This window comes from Natrix helvetica (assembly GCF_964273705.1).
Source record: "Natrix helvetica genome assembly, chromosome: 1".
Taxonomy (NCBI): Eukaryota; Metazoa; Chordata; class Lepidosauria; order Squamata; family Natricidae; genus Natrix; species Natrix helvetica.
In genome coordinates this window covers 96,086,414-96,106,342 of record NC_138548.1, presented here as the reverse complement: position 1 = coordinate 96,106,342, position 19,929 = coordinate 96,086,414, and the positions used below count along the sequence as shown (strand labels likewise).

The 19,929-nt window shown below is 37.9% G+C and overlaps 1 protein-coding gene across 1 annotated transcript in view; it reads right to left on the bottom strand.

Moving 5' to 3' along the window:
- The window catches only part of METTL15 (methyltransferase 15, mitochondrial 12S rRNA N4-cytidine), a 74,264-nt gene that overhangs the window by 10,075 nt on the left and 44,260 nt on the right, over window positions 1–19,929 (bottom strand). Inside the window, exon 4 of the mRNA XM_081946095.1 lies at window positions 5,539–5,730. Coding sequence (XP_081802221.1) covers window positions 5,539–5,730 — 192 coding nt within the window. The remainder of the gene's footprint in view (window positions 1–5,538; window positions 5,731–19,929) is intronic.

Sequence of the window (19,929 nt, the reverse complement as noted above, 5' to 3'; positions counted from 1 at the left end):
TGATTTAGAATGTTTTATGAAAGATGTTTCATAAAACACTGGGCATAACTGGCTACAATAAATATAAACAGGGCAACTGAATACAGATGAACTAAGAAGAAAACAGCTATTCCAATTTCTTTGGGAAAAAAATTGGTCACAGAACCTGGTTTGAATCTACCAGTTTCAATAGTGTTCAAAACAATGAAAAAAAAAAATTCTTCAAGAAGTTCTTTCAGAAGGAAACCTTGAAGGAAACAATTACTTCAAAATTACTTGTACTGCTTTTATTTTCAAGTTACTTCAATCAATTTCAACTGGACGGAAGTTTTTTTTTTCAAAAAACCCCCGAAAAATGGATTATATTTTTAGAAATGTTATTAGCCACAAAGATCGGTCCAGAGCAATCTTTTCAACAAAGCCACTAAAGGCTAGGACATTTTTAAATTCTAGATAGCAGACCAAAAGGACAAAAAGTAAATTAGAGGAATTTAGGTATTTTTCCTTTCTTTCTGACCTTTTCCCCAAATTACAGATTGACATAGTATGTTATATAGCCGTGATGGCGAACCTATGGCATGCATAGGCACCAATCTGGAAGCCAAAACAGGGTGCGTGGGTGCCACACAAGGCCCCTGGTGTCCTGCTTTGAGCTTGGAAAGCCTCCTGCACCAACCTGGAAGCAAAAAATGGGTGAAGGGGTGCATACGTGGGGGCGGTGGGGAAGCACGGGGTGTCATATGCAAATGCACAGGGGGTGGGTGCAGACATGTGAGGGGTGCACGCACATTGCATTATGGATGCAATGACAGATGTCACATGCACGCACGTGCTTTCGGCATGCGACAACAAAAAGGTTAGCCATCACAGTTTTATAGTTTGATTGGTTCCACAATTGTCTAAATTTACCTTTAATTTGCAATCATAGCCAAGGGAATTTGGGATTTAGACAACTAAAAGCTGCTTCAAATCTTTCCCGTGTTAACCTTAATCACACTTTCATTTCAATTATAACTCTCTTCATTCAAGTTGATATAGAATTGCTATAAGATTCTTATAGTGGTGTCTCTTTTGTTTAGTAATTTTATCCTTCTGAAAGTCTGTGCATTAGTAAATGGCAGTTTAAATTCCTGCTAGCATTATATGCTAGTTCACTGTCATTATCTGCAAAAACTCCCATTATCTACAGTCTGGTATGAACTGCTAAGAGTCAGGTGGCAATTTATTACTGTATTATGATTGATCACAATCAGTCATATATTTAGACTGGATTTGGCATTTTTATTCATCTATCGCAGGGGTGTCAAACTCAAGGCCCCGGGGCCAGATCCAGCCCACAGAGTGCTTAGATCTGGGCCATGGGGCTGCCCTGGAAACAGTGAAGGACTGGCCTGCAGAGCCTCTGCCAGCCAAAACAGAACTTGGGAGAGCCACGAGCAGCACGTGCAAGCTCCCTTTTCGCAGGCAGAGGGTTGCAGGAGGCCATCGCAGTTGAAAACAGAGCTCAGGAGCCTGTTTTCACTGGCAGAGCACTTGAGCCGCTACAGGTTCCCCCACCATAAGTGACATCAACCTGGTCACGCCTGCCCTGGCCATGCCCATCCTAGCTCCCTGAAGTCAAACCCAACCCTGATGCAGCCCTTAATGAAATTGAATTTGAAATTCCTGATCTATTGTATCCTTCCCAAGGATCTGGGATAACTGTTAAAAGATATTGTCGCAGGATGTAAGCTGTTACAAGTAAAACTGCCTGTTTGCAATTAACTGATAGTATTTTGTGTCAAATGTCAATGGTGTTCAAGTGGTACTCCCGATGTTTTTGTATTGAAGCCTATCACTATTGATACTATATTTGCTTTCTCCTGCCACAGTTGTTCTACTTTTAATTACTGTATTATTATGGTTCATTGCAAAGACAACTAGATGTTTATAGAGTGTATTTCACATTTTTATGTACCTATCAAGTCATTCAAAGACCTTGGATACACAGATGTTGCTTGATATTAAAGTTATCATTGTAGGAGGTAAACTGATTTAAGTAAAAATGCCTTTTGAAATTAACTGATAGTGATTTTGTCAATGCCAATGTTTAGGTTGTACACCAGATACAGTATTTTGGGACGGCACCCAAGTGCCAATCACTTTTGGTACTATATTTGCTTTCTTTTGCTACAGTTGTTCTACTTTTTTTGAAGATTTGTATTTTGTGATGTATTTTGTTCTTTCTCTTTTATTTTGCTTTCTACAGATATTGCCTCATCCACTATCCTGACTTCTTTACCTTGTTAGTGACAATTGTTAAGTCTAGGGTATTATGTGCCAGATGTTTGAATGTTTGTATTGAAGTTCCAAAGCACATTGGCTTCTTTATTTTCTTTTACTTCTTTATTTTCTTCTCCAACCAGTTCTTGCTTGCAGGCAAATGGTATTTCTTGCAGATCTTCCAACGTACCATTGTTGCTACTTTGTCATGCTTTATTATAGTCACTCTGTCCAATCTTTTTGTAGTGCCTAATTAGGTAGTAACTGTTTCTCCAGCTTCATTGCAAAGATGACATTTGCTGTCTATTGCTGTCTTCTCAGTTCTGGTTTAGATGCATTTTTTCATAAGTCCTGGCCTTATGTAGGCAGAACGATCCCCACTCTTCTTTCATCTTTCCTCCTCTTAATCATTGCCAGGTCTTATCTGCTTTGCCTACTAATTGTGTGTGTGTGTGTGTGTGTGTGTGTGTGTGTGTGTGTAATGCTAAGTAGTACTTTGCTTTGCCATGTCTCTTTTCTATTCTTCATTTGGTCCTTCTTTAGTCCAGTTTGGTCTCTTTCATACCTAATAAATTTTCATGATTTAGCTTCAGTGCATCTTCTTCATTATTCTTCAGGTATTCTTCAAATGGCCTTTTTTCTTCTTGCTGTCTGCCACATTCCCCATTCATCCATGCCCCTTGATAAATAAGAGTCTGTCAACATCTTTGCACGGATGAAGGGCATGATCCAGTGTCATTATTTTCCTTATCTTCCTTTCAAGGACTGCTTGAGTTCAGCCCACTGTTCCACCTGTGTATCTAATGACTGGAATTGCTGAGGAGTTTGCTGCCTTAATGGTAATTCTTCCACTGAGTTTGGACTTCTTCACTTGCATGATGTATTCACTACTAACCTTCTTCTTACCTACTGTGCTTGATATTATCAGTTTGAAGGTGGCACAATATTATATGTCTTTTAATTTTTGATTGGGATACCCAAGATTGGATGAAAAATGGACTGTTATATAAATCCATCCATCCATCCATCCATCCATCTTCTTCACTCAGACTCTTGATGTTATTTCCTTAGGACATTTTGATTCATTCAGGGTGGTTAGGGTGGCACATTTGTCTAATCCAAACACCATTGCAATGTCATTGCTGTATATATAGACAGGGTTGAGTAGTGATTCTATTTCAGATGTTGATATTCATGGCCTAATGAAGGGCTGTCAAACTTGCGGCCCGCAGACAGTGCAGACATGCACTGGCCATGGCAACGTCTGGTTTAGTGAAGGGGGAAAAAGTCCCAATATGTCAGATGATGATGCCGTGAGTTTGACACCCCTGACCTAATGTGTTCAGTGTTGTTGGCAGAGGAATTAATACAGTGACAAACAGTAGTGATGACAGTGAGTCTCCTCAAAAGATTCCTCTCCTGATGTTTAACTTCTCCCAGTCAATTACTATTGACCAGCAACTGTGTCTTCTACTGTGCTATTGATCTTTCTAATGTTGCTGTTATTTTAATGACTCCTTGTATTTCTAGGTCCATCACTGGCAGGGAATCAAATACCTTCCTGTAATCAATCCAAGCTACATTCAAATTGGTCTTCCTTCTGCAATTTAAAAAAAAAATCATTTTGTCAATTAGGAACTGATCTTTTGTTCCTCTGCTATTTGGGCAATTTCCTTTCTGCCTGGATGGGAAGAGCTTGTTTTCAACTACATGCAATCATCTACAACATTAATTAGCAATCTGAAAGTGGTTGGTAAGCAGGTAATTAGCCTGTAGTTGCTTGGTTTTGTCCCTTTTGTTGGATCTCTGATTATCAAGTGCCAGATATTAACTAATCTTCAATTTCACCTCCTTGCTGTATATTGTTAAACTGCTTGGCAAAAAGTGTATGTAAAACCCATGCAGTCTATCTTCACCTTGTGGTGACTATACTTGATTTTCCTTGTCCTTTTCTCCCTACTTTTGCTGTTATTATATGTACTTTCATTTCAGCTTTTTAAAAATTCTTATCTACCTCCTTTACCCAAGCTGCATTCTTGTTGCATTTCTTTTAGTTGTCTTATGGCACTGTTTGTTTTTTGTCGAATGTGAGATGGTTCATTGCAGTCTCTCCATTGATGGATTAGTAAAAACATTTCTGATTTGACTAAAGTTGGAGGATCTGCATATAGCGTACGATTCTATTTTGGTATCTGCTGATTTTCTTGGGTATAGCTGTTATTTCGTGCTTTAGTATTTCCAGTGCTTTTTAAATCTTTCTTGTTTCTAGGAACATTCCTGGTCAGCTTGTTCACATCAGCTGTCAATTCTTTAACTTTAGATGGCCTTCATGTACATCAAGATTGTCCAAGAACCTACAATGTCATAACGTATTGAAGTAGTATACACTATATTGCCAAAAGTATTCGCTCACAACTGCTTCTGATTATGTGGATGGGTGAGCGAATACTTTTGGCAATATAGTGTATGTGTGAATTGAAGTAGTGTGGCCTTTGTAATTGACAGGTGGAAAAAGTGTCAATGCCCAGATTTTCTCCATCTGTCCAAGATTTTTGGTCTTCTGTAGCCACCAGGACGATTATGGTAATTTAATTATTATTTATTTATATTTATATTGTTTGTATAATTTATTGAATCATTGTCTCTAGGACTATTTTTAACAATGTGTATCTATTTATTGTTGCATATACTTGGCAGACTCTATTCAAATATCACACACATGTATGTATAGGATTACATGTAGTTTTCCAGTGAGCCACATAATTTAAGAAATTAAAATATTTATCACATTGATACTGATAAACAGCAGTAATTCATATTGAGCAATTTTAAAGTAGATACTACTATCAATAATTGAACAAACTTAATATAGATTTATTGTGATTCCTTTAAAACAGCCTGGAATAAAATCATCGTCTACTTTGACGGATCAGCAAGATGTGCATAAGGGAATAGCTTCCCCTATTTAATTCTATTGTATCCATTATAATCATTCAGGACTTGGTTAGGATTTGTTTCAATTTTAAAAGACAGATTTAGAACCAATATTTTTATTAACATTTATAAAAGTTTAACTGCTGGGGTGAAGGATAGTAGGGGAAAATAGAAGAGATTAAAAAAACCTGGCACTAAATGCCGAAAATATAGCATAGAATATTATTTTGTCAAAGGAAATAAAAACTGATTTATTATATACTGTATTATGCAGAGAGATATAGCAAGGCACTCTGAAAGGGAAATTAAATTCAACCTGCTTTTGAGAAATTGATTACGTTTTTTTTTTTTGGCAATAGATACCTGTCACCGTCCATCCTCATGTCCAATGGGCCATCCTTTTTTAGGGAAAAACCTCTTTTTGGTGTATCTAACTGCAAAGAAGAGCAACCGGCATCCAAAAGAACACCATCTAAACTTGCTGGCTGTACTCCAAAAGATGTTAATAAGGTTTCTGCTTGACTAAACGATCCTAGAAGAGGCTGTATTTGCTGCCTAAAAGAGCACAAAGAAAAGGATAAATATATACATTTGTTAGTAGTAAAACTGCATTTAACAATGATAATCTCCATATTTTATAGGCGCATAGGCATGTTTTATTGTTGTACTGTTTTCTTCTTATGTTTTTAACCCTTGCTAGCTGGTTGGTTGGTTGAGTGTATAAATTGAAATAATAATTAAACAGATAATAATTGACAGGCTATTTATAAAACAACAACAAGACCTATGGCAAATATCACTGTGGTGTTTCTAATGTTAAAATTTAAAATTTTTACTATCCTGAGAAAAATCTGTTTCTGAATGACATATTGATGTACCACCTTTCAAAAAAGATTTTTTTCCAGGTTCAGCAAGGTTAGATGGTAAGATATATATGCAATTTTATTTAGGAACTTGTACAACTGATTTTTTTTTCTCAATACAACCTTCAATCATTCTCTCTCTCTCTCTCCCTCTTTTTTATTTTTTTATTTTTACAAAACCAACTTTTGGGAAGTAAACATGAAGAAACAGAATAGCCAAAAGTGAGATTGTAGTGTTTTTATACATCTTTCTCATAGCCAGCAAACACAAAATAAATTAAAAAACCAACTCTATTATAATTACAATTTTCAATGGATGTCTTTCTTAATTATACTACCATAAACTATACATTTTTAAAGTAAACAATAACATATTGAATCCTATGAACTTTTACAGGAAAGATTCATTAACAAAATCATTGGGGAAAACGTAAAGGTTGGAAATAATGACAATTTTGGCCAAATTACTTTTATACTATTCAAGACGAGTTCAAAACTTATACCAATCAAATGTTTTATGTTACAGCAGAATAAATAAAATGAGGCATAATATTGGCTCTATACAATAAAAAATGAATATTGTCTAGGGAAGATTTATTATGCATATTCCAAAATTCATAGATACATAAGGATTTTTAAAGTATTCTTGGCAAGTAAAGTAAATTTAAAGTGCTATTAAGTCTTTGAAGTCCTTTCTGTTACTTTATTGAAAACATAGTCTGTACATCTGCCCAGTTATTCTAACATCAAAAGAAACAATGTGTGTCCCAAATGAGTAACAGTTCTTTGAACTAATGCAGGTGTTTTGTCAAGATCATCGAGGTAAATAAAATAATTTTCAGAAGCTGACATAACGTTATCAACAGGCAACTCATAAATGACTAGTCTTGACATTATTGTCAGATCAATTCCTGAATGAGACTACATATAGACATCTCTCAACTACTTATCTGAGAAGGGCAAGCTTGAGAGGGAGGGGAGGCAAAGGAAAAGAAGGTGAGTAATTTAGAAAAAGGTTAGAACTAAGAATGAACAGGCAAACAATCTTCCAAAGATAATATCTACTAGAAATACCCAATAATTTTCATCCACAATGTGTTTGATTATCACATTATCTGAAGTATTTCCAGAGATAATTCCAGAATTTTATAGCCCGCTTGATTCTTGTAGAATTCTAGAATAGCGGTTCTACAATCTTCCAGACTAGGGAAAACTGAAGTATTGTGCCAAAGTGTCCAATGCTACTTTTGTTTCAAAAATACATTGCTGTATAAAAGGAAGCAAAAATAATAAATAATGCAAGTAAAAATAAGGAACAGAAAAAAATGAGAAAAAATGTTAACAACTCTTTCTTTCTCACTTTCCACATTTCCAGTTACCATTTGACAGCTCATTGCAGCAACAGGTAATTCCAAAATTCTATCAATGTAGTTTAAAGATTAATATTAGCAACTTAGTGCTGCCTGCCAATAGTCAGAACTTTCTGCAAATAATGTACAGATGATATTAGGTTACCAGAGAATCTTGTTAACAAATTTCAAAAAGGAAGACAAGTCTGGAGACAGTTCAACCTCTCTTTAAGTGGAAATTCATGTGGACATTCAATTGGAACCAATGTTCCCTCTAAGGTGCGCGGCTGCGCAGCCGCACACATGGCAAGAAAACACCATGCAGCAGTTTGCAACTGCCGCGCAGTGATTTCTATTGCCACAGGCTCCGGAAGCTGGGGAGGTCCTTTGCAGGCGGCTACAACTGGCCACCCGCAAAGGACCTCCCCGGACTTGTTTTGATGAGCACGGGGCGACTGACGGTAGTTGTGAAGCCCCAAAGCCCCTGCCGCCACCGGAATAACTGCTACCACCTCCTCCTCCTCCAACAGCACCGCCACATTTGCTGCCTGGCGCTGCGGCTGAGGTGAAGCTGCCAAAGCTCCAGCCGGCATTCCCGCGTGTGGCAGCAGCGCCTCCATTTCCGCTCGGAGCACCTTAGCTGAGCCCGCGTCTCCCCTGCCCCTCCGCCATGCTTTTGAGGAGCCATGAGGCTACGGGAGCCAGTAGGAAGGCGGCGGGGGGGAGCAGGGGAAAAAAAGGCCTCATGACTCCTCAAAAGCACTGCGGAGAGGCAGGGGCAGGGGTAACGCGGGGCCCAGCTCAGGTGCTCCAAGCGGAGAGGGAGGCGCTGTTGCCACGGGTGGGGGCACCAGCGGGAGCTTTGCCAGCTTCACCTCAGCCGCAGCACCGGGCAGCAAATGTGGTGGTGCTGTTGGAGGAGGAGGTGGCAACAGTTATTCTGGTGGCAGCGGGGGCTCGTCGGCATCTTCAGCTGCAGCCCTGCCCATGATGAAGAAACCAAAGATGGAGCAGATCCATGCAGATGATGTCGCTGCAACATGACTGGAGGAGGAATTCTGGGAATTGAAGTCCACAAGTCTTAAAGCTGTCAGGTTTGAAGACCCCTGCATTTCCCCCCCTAAAGGGTTAGGGGTGCAAGGATCTTGTAACTTGAAAGCTTTAAGACTTGCGTGCTTCAATGCCAGAGTTCCTGAGCCAACATGGCTGGAGGAGGAATTCTGGGAGTTGAGGTCCACAAGTCTTAAAGCTGTCAAGTTTGAACATCCCTGGGTTTTTTTTTCTAAAGGGTTAGGGGTGCAAGGGTCTTGTAACTTGACAGCTTTAAGACTTGCGTGCTTCAAATGCCAGAGTTACTGACCCAACATTTTGGTTGCTAAGCAGGAGCGTTGTTAAGTGATACTGATATTATATAACACTTTAAATTAAGCGGGTACCTTGAAGAAACATAACTTTGAGTTTCAAGTAATACTGATTTCGTTGTTGTCTTAGGTGACATCTGTGAAAAAAATTCAGGTGCTCAGGCATGAAAATGTGCCGCTCAAACATTATACTTTTCTGCTCACATTGAAAAAAAATTAGAGGGAACATTGATTGGAACAAGTCTAAAACAGCTAATTTATATCAATTACTTCCAGTAATTTAGGATGGATTCAAACAATGTTAAAACTTAGAATTCAATTTCTGACAGACCAACTGCAATTAGCACTTTATTCAATAGGATCAAGACCCTGGAAATCTCTTTAATTAGATGGTTACCCTGGAAAAGGAGACAACATCAGACAAGTTTCCAATTAGGAACGATAGTTACATCATTTAGAAAGATCGGACTTCTCTTTGAAGGGTGAGGGTATGAACAACATTTATGTTTGCTTTCTAGAGGGAGAAGACATTGACATATATCTTTCTTGCTCCTATTTTTTTTTCAGCTTAAGAGGAAGTTCTATAAAAATATATTTGCAATATTTTCCCCCTTCCTGGAGCCATTTTTGGCTCCATTAACTTACCTTGAAAAGCTAAGAAAACCCATTGAATCATGTCCCATATTTTGTAACATCATGCACTTGTCCTTTTCCTTGGTAGAGATATATACCGTATTTTTCAAAGTATAAGACACACTTTTTCCTGCCCTAAAAGAGGCTGAAAATTTGTGTGTATCTTATACGCCAAATGTAGTTTTTTCGAAGTTTTTTTCAGCCCTAACAAGGTGCTAATGAGTGAAGCAATCTTCCGAGCTTTGCCTGCTTTTCTCATTGCTTCTCTCTGACGATCAGCTGTGCTTTAGAAGCTGTTTTTTTTATCCCCAAGCAGGGGATAAAAAGCTTGTGCGTGCACACTCAAAACCATCAAACTTATGTGCTGAAGCTGACCAGACTAAGGATGCTAGCCAGATGAATACCTGGTAAGCAGAATTTTCCCCCCCTATTTTCCTCCCCCAAAACTAAGGTGTGTCTTATATTCTGAAAAATACGGTAGTTTGCCGCTGCCTGCATCCAGAATATTTTTAAACTTTCCAGTGTACCCTAGCACCCTGGTATTCCCCCAAGGTCTCCCTTGATGCAACTAACCACGCCTTATCAGCTTGAGCCCAGACAAAGGCAGTCAGACACACTAATACTTTCTATACTAGGTTGGTACACAAACCTGGCAATACTCCATTAATAATGATACCAGCCATCACCAAAAGTATATATTAGGCAGGTTTTTCCTTGCTGTAAGTGACAGGAGGAAAGGCAGGAAATGGGGAAAGGGCATAAACTTTCCTTACTCTATATTTCTTCATTTGTTTTTCAGGGCCTTGTTTTTAATTGTATGGAACAAAGGAAAAAGAGAAGAGTTAGGGGTTAGGGTTAGGACAAAGAGAAAAGCCTTACTTATGCATTAAATTTTAACTTTTTATTTTTTTATTGCTTTAACATTTTTAAAATTGTTTTAATCATTTTTAGAATTTTAAGCTACCCAGTCACTTGGCTCAGTTGGATGGCTATAAAAGTTGAATGAATGAATGCATGAACCCCTTTAAAGCCAGTTAATCATCAAATGTCTGTATTTACTTATACCTCTGTTCATTTCTGTTCTATTATCAGTAAGTGTAAGACAACTGTATCAATTTGCTGTTAACTGATTGAAAAATAGTGCTAATAAAAGTAAGCTATTTACTAAGTAATTTTATGTGTCTTATTAATTGTTCAGCAGCGTTCATTATTTGAAAATTATGAATGATTAAATGACTCTCCCACAAGATTTTAAATAAAGCACAAATCTCTTTTCTTTTTATACCATTTTTAGCAGTTGGCAATTGCTCTTAGTTCTGAATGGAAATTAGACTTTCCTTAAAGCTCCCAGTTAGAATCTATTCAAACAGTTGAACAATTGAAGCATCATATTTTTATTTTCAACACTATTCACACGTTAGAAGCTGAAACGAAACAAAGCAGATTTTTGTTTGTTTGCACTGAATCAGAACTTTAAAACCTTACAGCTGTGATGGCGAACCTATGGCACGCGAGCAACCAGCTCCAGCATGTATGCGCACACCAGCCAGCTGATTTTTAGCCTTCTGGAGGGCCGGGGGAATACATTTTTGCCTTCCCCAGGCTTCAGGAAACTCTCTGGAGCCTGGGGAGGGCGAAAAACAGGCCCAATGGGCCTACCAGAAGTTCATTTCTGAAAACGGCCTCCTCCGCCCCTCCCCTGGAAGAAATACCAGCTTGAAGGCGAGCAGTATGGCATGTGTGTAGGGGGAGTATGGCATGTGTGTGCACACATTTGCATGTGGGGGCACACTTTGCATTATGGGTGCTGGCACGCATTTTTGGCACCCAACAACAAAAAATGTTAGCCATCACTGCCCTATAGTGCAGGGCTGTCAAACTCCCATCCCACGAGCCAAATGCATCAGGTGCTGGCCATGTCCCCGCCCAGTTTACTGAACAGGGGGGGGGGAGTCCCAATACATCACGTGATGTCCCGATACATCACGTGATTCCCTGTGATGATGTGAGTTTGATACCCCTGCTATAGTGGGTATTAGCAAAATGTAGACAATATGAAGGTCTAGAGGCTTTTTCCCCTTGTTGATTCTGAGTGCTTATAGCTCATGGGGATTCCCATTTTTATTTTGTCATACTGCAAACTTTTTTTTAAAAAAATATGTTCTTATTTTGCAATGTATACGTACATGATCAGTATAAATTCAGAAATATGAGTGAGGTCAATAAACTACTATGAACAGAAAAAAGCACAGAAGGAATTAAATACATTTTGTAACAGTTTGGTATTTACACCAATCCTATTGCTGAGGTGTAACATTTCTGAATGTTTGAATTTCTGAAACTGTATAGAAACCAGTTTTCCTTCTTTCTACATTGAGCAGGAACTCTAATTGGCCAGAAACAGTCATAAAAATTTAACTGGATTTTTGAAAACACAACTGCCAAGGGGCAATGCATCACTAATGGTTTCCAGTGGAATAAATAGCAGTTCTGACGTCAAAACTTTGTTATACTCCAATAACCTTCTCACCTGGGGTTTCAGGTATAGCAAGTTATGTATCAATTTTAGATAAAGATCTTAAAATAGAATGCATGGCAAATCACACTGTCATTATTCTATCTGTCAATGTAATTTGTGCTCCATATGTTTGGAAGTATAGAAATAACAGTGCTTGCTTCAGGAAGACTCTCTCCTATCCCCCTTTATAGTGCATTTTGAACTTTTAAATTAAACCCCCTTCCTACAAAACACTTTCCATTGCATTTTATATTCTCATGTGAATATAGCAAAACAAAAACAAGAAGCAGACGCTGGAAATATATGCCTATGACCTACCAGTTGTGCTTCAACTTCCCAGGCTGAAAATTAATCATGCCTCTACTAACCTTGTTAGTGTGTGAAAAAGAGAAGCCACAATACTTTACACTGCACAAAACTGATAGGCTAGTAAGAAAAATGGCTGCACATTTTCTTCTTTAGGAGGAGTTTAGTGCTGTCAAAATCTGTGTTACAATATCCAAAAATACTTTTAAAAATGTTCTGGATTTTTCTACAGAAATTTTTTGGAGAGTACTGTATTCAGGAAGGCGAGTAGAAGATGATAAGCTGAAGCCCATCTGTTCCATGCTTTGTCCTTCAGAACATTTCCCATATAATTTCAAAATACATGAATGACTTCCGGTCCCCGAAGGCGACGGACACGCGTGTCCGCTGCTCGCTCTTTCGGTGGGCTCCCCTTAAGTTTGGGGGGAGCACAAGTTGCCTTGGAAGGGCGCCCTGCCGTAGGGGCGGCTTGCTGGGATCCCCTGGAATGGCGGCGGCCGTGGGGGGTCTCGTTTTGCCCCGGGAGCCGGGAATCGTGGGGGATGCGTGGCGGCGCTGCATGCTGCTGCGCATCTTCGCCGAGCAGAGCCTGGAAGGAAATGATTAATTAGAAGGATAAAGCTGAAGTCCAGTGAGGTGGGAAGTCTCCCCAAGTCTTTTACTGTTTTATTCAATGAATGAACCACAGTTTTTTTTTTAGAACTTTGTTTCAACCTCTGGAAGAGTTAAGATTGGAGGGGGGGGAATTTCTACCCCCCTCGGAAAAGCGGCACTTGCAAAATCTCTCCCTCTCATAGGAGAGAGAGAGAGAGAGTTAAAAACTTACTTTCACTTCCTCTAAACAATGGAAGAATAAACTTTTGACCACAATTGCGAGAGAAAGGATGGTTGAACTGACTCTTCCTTAAACTATGTATGGGAACTTTGGACTTGTTGTTTCCTGACCACCTGTAAAGGCTGAGCCAAGATGGCCAACTTCCTCCTTCTTCTTTGTTTTTATGAATGAGATTCCTCCCTTGGAAGATTTTATGGCTCTGAACTAGTCTCCCCAGAGATCTCCAGGAGCCTCTCTAAATACGCTTTTCCCTTGGATTTGGAATATTTTGATTCACCTATTTGATCTGGTGCTATATTAGAAGATTTATTCTCTCTTGGATTTGCCTGCCTTGTGATCTCTACCGGCTGTGCTTCCCCACAGACGCCATTTCTTTGCACAGATTAATAACTATCTCTGAGCTTCATGATGGGTCCAAAAAAATTACCGCCTGGCAAGGCCTCATCGGCCCCAACATCTTCTACGTCTAGTCTGATTACTCAGCAGTCACAACTGGGGTCATTTCTACAACCTAAAGCCCCTGAAGAGAGTACAAAGGACTTATCTATTCACCAGATGCTTCAATCTATCTTAAAGGGACAGGACGAAATGAAAAAACAACTGCAAGACTTAAATGATCAGCTCAGAGAAACGCAACAACAAGCCACACGAAATGAACAGAGAATAGGTGTACTGGAGGAGGGTGCGGTTGGGATGAGGGACGAGGTTAAGACAATCCAAAGGGGGAATGTAGAATTTGAAAATCACATGATAAAAATGGAATTTGAAAGGATGTCTTTTTTTCCTTAGGTTCCAAAACTTGCCAGAAGTTGAGAACGAAGATCTTAAGGAGATTATGACCACAATACTAGCAGAATACATTAATAGAGATAAACAACAGCTCTGGTGGGATATTGACTTGATTTATAGGATTAATTCAGCATATGCAAGAACACACAATGTTCCAAGGGAAGTTCATGTTAAATTTCTTAGAAAGACTACAAGAGATGAGGTTCTAGGAGCTCAAAGGGGAGGACCACTAAAATATAAAGAAATAACCATTCTTAAACAGATTCCAAAGAAAGTTAAGAGATAAGAGGAAGAAATATTCCTCTTTAGCAAAATATATATATATATAATAAAGGGGTCTGGTTTAGGTGGTTATTGCCAGAAGGCATGCTGATTTTCTGGGAGGGCAGCAGAATTAGAATTAACACAGTTGTGGAGGCGGAGGCTTTCACTAAAAAACATAATGCTCTCCTAGATGAAATGGGGGATGGTACACAAGAGATGAGGGAGGGAGGGGCTGAGGCTCTGCCAGTAGACGGGGGGCAGGATGCAACAACTAGAAGACTCAGGTCACAAAAGTGATTTGAAATATTATTGCAATTGTTGTTATAATGTACCTTTATGGAAGTGATACAAAAAAAATGATTGAAATATTTTGATGACTTAGTGTTAAACTTAAAACTGCTAATATCTATTCAAATGTTGATGTTTTTCTATTTTTGTCTGTAAAAGTTGCGAGACTTGGGGGGACTGCTCTCCTCCGCAGGATGTAGGTGTCAAAATTTTTTATACCCTTTTAAACCCTTTTTCCCTGAAAAAATTTGTAAAAACCAATAAAACCTGTTTTTGGTGACGTCCCGCCTGGACTACTGCAATGCTCTCTACATGGGGCTCCCCTTGAGGTGCGCCCGTAGATTGCAGTTGGTCCAGAATGCAGCCGCGCGGGTAATTATGGGGAGAACGAGGTTCTCCCATATAACACCTCTCCTGCGCGAGCTGCACTGGCTTCCTGTGGCCTACCGGGTGCGCTTAAAGGTGTTAGTCACCATCTTTAAAGCGCTCCATGGCACAGGGCCTAGTTACCTGCGGGATAGCGTCCTGCCCCACACATCCCTGCGACCTATTCGCTCGCACAGAGAGGGACTTCTCTGGGTGCTGTCCTCCAGAGAGTGTCAGAGGGCGGCGCCCAGGAGTAGGGCCTTCTCTGTGATGGGCCCTACCCTTTGGAATGACCTCCCCCCAGACATTAGGACAACAACTGACCTCCGCTCCTTCCGTATTAAACTTAAGACCCACCTGCTTCGACTACCCGGCCTGGCTTAAATTTAGAGCTTCTCCACCTCTTCGGCATTTTTAATTGTTAATTTTAATTTTTAAATTTTAGCTGTCATTGGGGTTTTAATTGTCTTAAAGTACTGTAATTTATTTATTTATTTTCCACCTCCTCCATATTATATTGTTGTGACCGTTGCTATTGTACGTCGCCCCGAGTCCCTGGGGGGAGAGGGGGCGACTAAGAAGTCAAATTAAATTAGAAAAAATTAAATTTAAAAAATAATAATTTCAAAATACTTGATCAGTTCCACTGAATTCATCAGTGGGAAAAAAATAAATAGTCATGATTACAGACTCTTTGCAGAATTATTTTCCCCAATATCCAATGCATATATTTACAACTCCAAGTACCTATAGTTTACTAAAATTTCCTAGTGTCTAACCTAGGCCCTTCAGGACTTTTAGTAATGCACCCATGGTTGGGTTATTCTCTTTCTTTCCACTTTACTAGCATTATAGACTTCTCTAGAGAGCTAAGTCTTCACATGTGATTGAAGTATGATAATTTGAGTGTGATAATTTGTGCCTCAAATGAAAAATTGGATTTGATTTGCTTGATTATCCATCTGCTTGTTTTCTTGGCTATCCATGTTATTCCCAGATGTTTGTACCAAAACCAAAGTTCATTCATTTGGTCTTCTTCATATTTAACCTTAGTCCCATTTCCCCCCTTTTTTATACTGTGTATTCCTTGACTTTCATTATTAGACTTTGCAGATTATTTGCATCTTCCACTTATATTTTCCTAAATACTGATTAAAAAACAACCACCATCTTGAAGTCATTCTGAAATGCCATATGATTTTATATGATCATTTGATATTACCATATTTGTTTATATCACTGGAGGTTAATTATGATTTTATAGACCTCACATTATCTAACTACTTTTTAACATTACAATTTAATAATAATAATAGCATCTGTGCTCATGCCAAACAATTCTACCCAAAGTTAACAATTTAAGTATTTTAAGTATTTTTAATACACTTTTTTGCAGCTTGATATGAACTACCTGAATTTCTACTTTAACTAATGAAGTGAGCATAAGTAGGTTAAAGGCACAAAAATAATGTGAATTAATCTGAATATTTGAGATATTATAATTATTTTTATAATTATGCTATTTGACTATTGGAACAAATGCATATTTAAAATTATTAAACTAAGGCAGAATATTCTATAAATTTCTGAAAGGCACTGGTAGAAATGACCCAATGATGATATTCAAATGTGTGTATGTATATACATACACACATACACATATAAAACCATTCAGCATTATTCAGCAAATACTGCAACAAAGTAAATAATAAATCTTTTTTTATTTGCTGTTCTAGGTTCTTCTGGTTTTCTAATCATCACTATCAATTGCACCACATGATCCCTTTGGTTATTTTCCTGATCGATTTCAAGCCCTTAGGTGACTTGTTAGCAAATTATTTGGAAAGAAAAAGTGACGCAAAGGATGTGTAAAAGCCTTATTAATCATTAACTAACTTCTACCTTCAAGCCACCTGCTGCAGCCTTTAAGTTGATTATGGAGCAGAAAGACGTCAGAAGCTTGGGAATGTTGTTTTTATACCGGATGTATCATGCCTTTTACTCCAAGATGCTATTCAACTATTATCCAGGCTTAAAATATTCACACGATCTGATATTAGAACTTAAAATGTGCATGTGGCCTGCAAAAGGACTGGAAAATAAAGGGTCATACTGTATATAGAAAGAGCAGGGAAATACTAAAACCAAAGAAAAGCAGAATTTTGATTTTTTTTAAAATATCAAACTCCAGTCTGCACAAATTTTAAACACATGGAAAAATATTAAAATTATTAATATGTACTTTTAAAAAATTTTCCCAATGTAGTTTTTAAAACAAATGTTTCAATAACTTGTCATACATATGAAACATTTGGAGGTGGGGAGTTAGTGAATTTCCCTAGGACCTTGGAAAAAATAATCTTGTATAATGATATCCACATGCATGCGTGAAGCTTAATGGGGTATTTCCCGACAGACTGGAGAGTTTAGTCTTTCTGTCAATGATCAGAATAAGTTTGGGTGTGTGTCCCATATGTATATAAACTGCTGTGATGCTGGCATTAGACAAACCAAAAAACAAAACTCTAAGAGCTCAACTGACTCACGAACATCTTTATCTATGCATGCAACTAATTCTATAACTAATTTAATTGTTATAGAATGATGGCATTTGAAATTGGATAACACATAGCCTCACATCAAACTGAAAAAAAGTTATTTTAAATCACATTTTAATTTATTATGAAATCCACTGCTACATGGACTTCTTCCCATCTCCACATACAGCTAGAAGGATCTCCAGAGCAAATTGGGCCTGTGTGTGAGATACAAAAGAAAATGGGCTCGTTGCATGAGCACTCCATTTATGTGACAATGGATTAGAATCTAATAATGTTTTTAGGAATAAACTAAAATATTGTAATTCACTGCTTTTTGATTTTTAAATTCCAGTAACTTAATAGGAACCATCCATTTGTGTATTTTCAATAACTGAGTTTGAGTGAATTAAGCCCTAATCACCTACAGTCATGTAAATTCTATTCATTGTTCCAAATGGTCAGGAATTCTATGGGCTATGAAAAATTCAGCTAAATTGGTGCTTAAGTATTAGGTTACTATATATTGCACGCTAAGGAAGAAGATCTGAAGGCATGTGTAATGTTCTAATGTACAGAAGTTAAAGTTAAATGTGTGGCAGAAAGTGGACTCTAGTTGTGTTTTTCCAAATGCAGGAAGTGAGGTTGAATGTGCATAGTTTTAGAAGAACTGTGTGTACACATACAGAATATATAGTAGACAATGTATCTTTTTGTGTGTCTATATACACTCTATACTATGTAATATGTATGTACCCATATGGCATATATACATAAGATTAAATTGTATATTTTGGATGTTCAGAAGTAGTAAATAAATAGACGAAGAAATTGTATTTCGTTGAGGCCTTTGAGGCGAGAAGAGGCCAGACAAGACGCCCCTTGACATGAAGTTGGCCACATCCACCCAGTCACATAATCAATCAGCTATACCCACCCAGCCACATGACCATGAAGCCACACCCACCCAGTCACATGACCTACAAGCCACACCCATCAAACAAGCCACGGCCACAGAACCGGTAGTAAAATCTTTTGAAACCCAACCCTGTATGGAGCCCATCAGCTGATATTTCAAAACTGAAATATTCAAAGAAAGAAATGGTTTATGGAAGCCAATTATATAAACAGTATCAACATTTTCCTAAAAGTTCTTCAAACATTTATAAATCAGTACATTTTATTCCCACAATGGGTGTCTAAAATAATACAGACTAATTCTGTATTATTAAGCAAGAGAAAAATCCAGCTGGCACGTTTGAATGTTACATCTTCCTAATTTTTTTCCTAGTGGAAGGGAAAAAATTGCTGAATAAGACATGAACAAAATATTAATAGATTTTGTTGTATCAGTTCTATATAATGAGTATGTAGCCTTACCTGCCAGTGTTAGGTAAAAATCTGTCATACTGGAAGAAACTATGCACATAAATAGCTAAGGATACATAAAAGCTCTTTTTTCTTTAGGCTATTCCTTTTTTTTCCTCAAAAGGGTAATTGTGCATATCATTTTTCAAAATTTGATCGCTGGTACTTGAAATTGTTAAGAGGAAGGTTAAGGAGATAAACCATCTGGTGCAGAGGTTTCTACTGTTTGTAATCAATTCACCTGAAATGAACCAATGATTATTGAAAACCTATGTATCACATATATTTTATGTGCTATTAGCCATAAGTGGCTACAGGATATATTTTGTTTCATCCATTTGATTTTAGCTTGACCCAAAGACTTATATTTTCAGAAAAACAATTAACACAGTTAGTCCTATTCTTGACATCCCATACAATGAAACATTTTGTAACAGCTTATCTCTATCATGTAGCTTCTCATTCTTTTAAACTTATGATTCTAGCTTAGTACATGCATCTTTGTCGCATTTTAAAAAAAGAATTAGAAGCCATAATGCTGCAAATATGCCAGTAAACACCCAGCATCATCTTTAAAATAATATAACAAAACATAACGTGATATTTACTATAAATATATTATTTTGTTATATTGTTTTTATTCTGCTTTAAATAGTATTTATTTCTTTATGTAATTTATATAGCTGCCCATTATATATAGTGTATAGCGTTAGTCCACCAGTGTCATGCAATTGAGATGGGTAGTCATATCAAATAATTTTTAAAATGCATTACTTATTATGTGCAGGTAATCTACAGTTTGGCATTTTAATCCACCTATTGAATCCTTCCCAAGACCTGGGATAAGGTAGATGTTGTTCGATTGTGTTAAAGGTATTGTTGCAGGAATAAAGCTGTAGCAGTTGCCTGTTGCAACTGACTGATGGTGATTTTGTCAAGGACAATAGTGTTCAAGTGGTGCTCCAGATGTTTTGGGGTTGTACCCAAGATGCCTATTGCTATTAGTATTTGCTTTCTTTTACCACAGTTGTTCTTCTATTTGCAAATCTTTGTATTTTGTGATTTTCTCTAATTCTTTCTCTTCTGCTGTCTCCAGGTTCTGCAACAGCCAGACTATTTAATGCTTCTTATTGATGTTTGTTAAGTCTGGGATCCTAAGTGGCAGCTGCTTGTCTGTTTGAATTCTGAAGTTCTAGAAAATTTAGTGTCTTCCATTTCTATTTCTTCGTTGATGTTATTTTTCCCAAAAATTTTTGCTTGCAGATCTTCAGTGCACA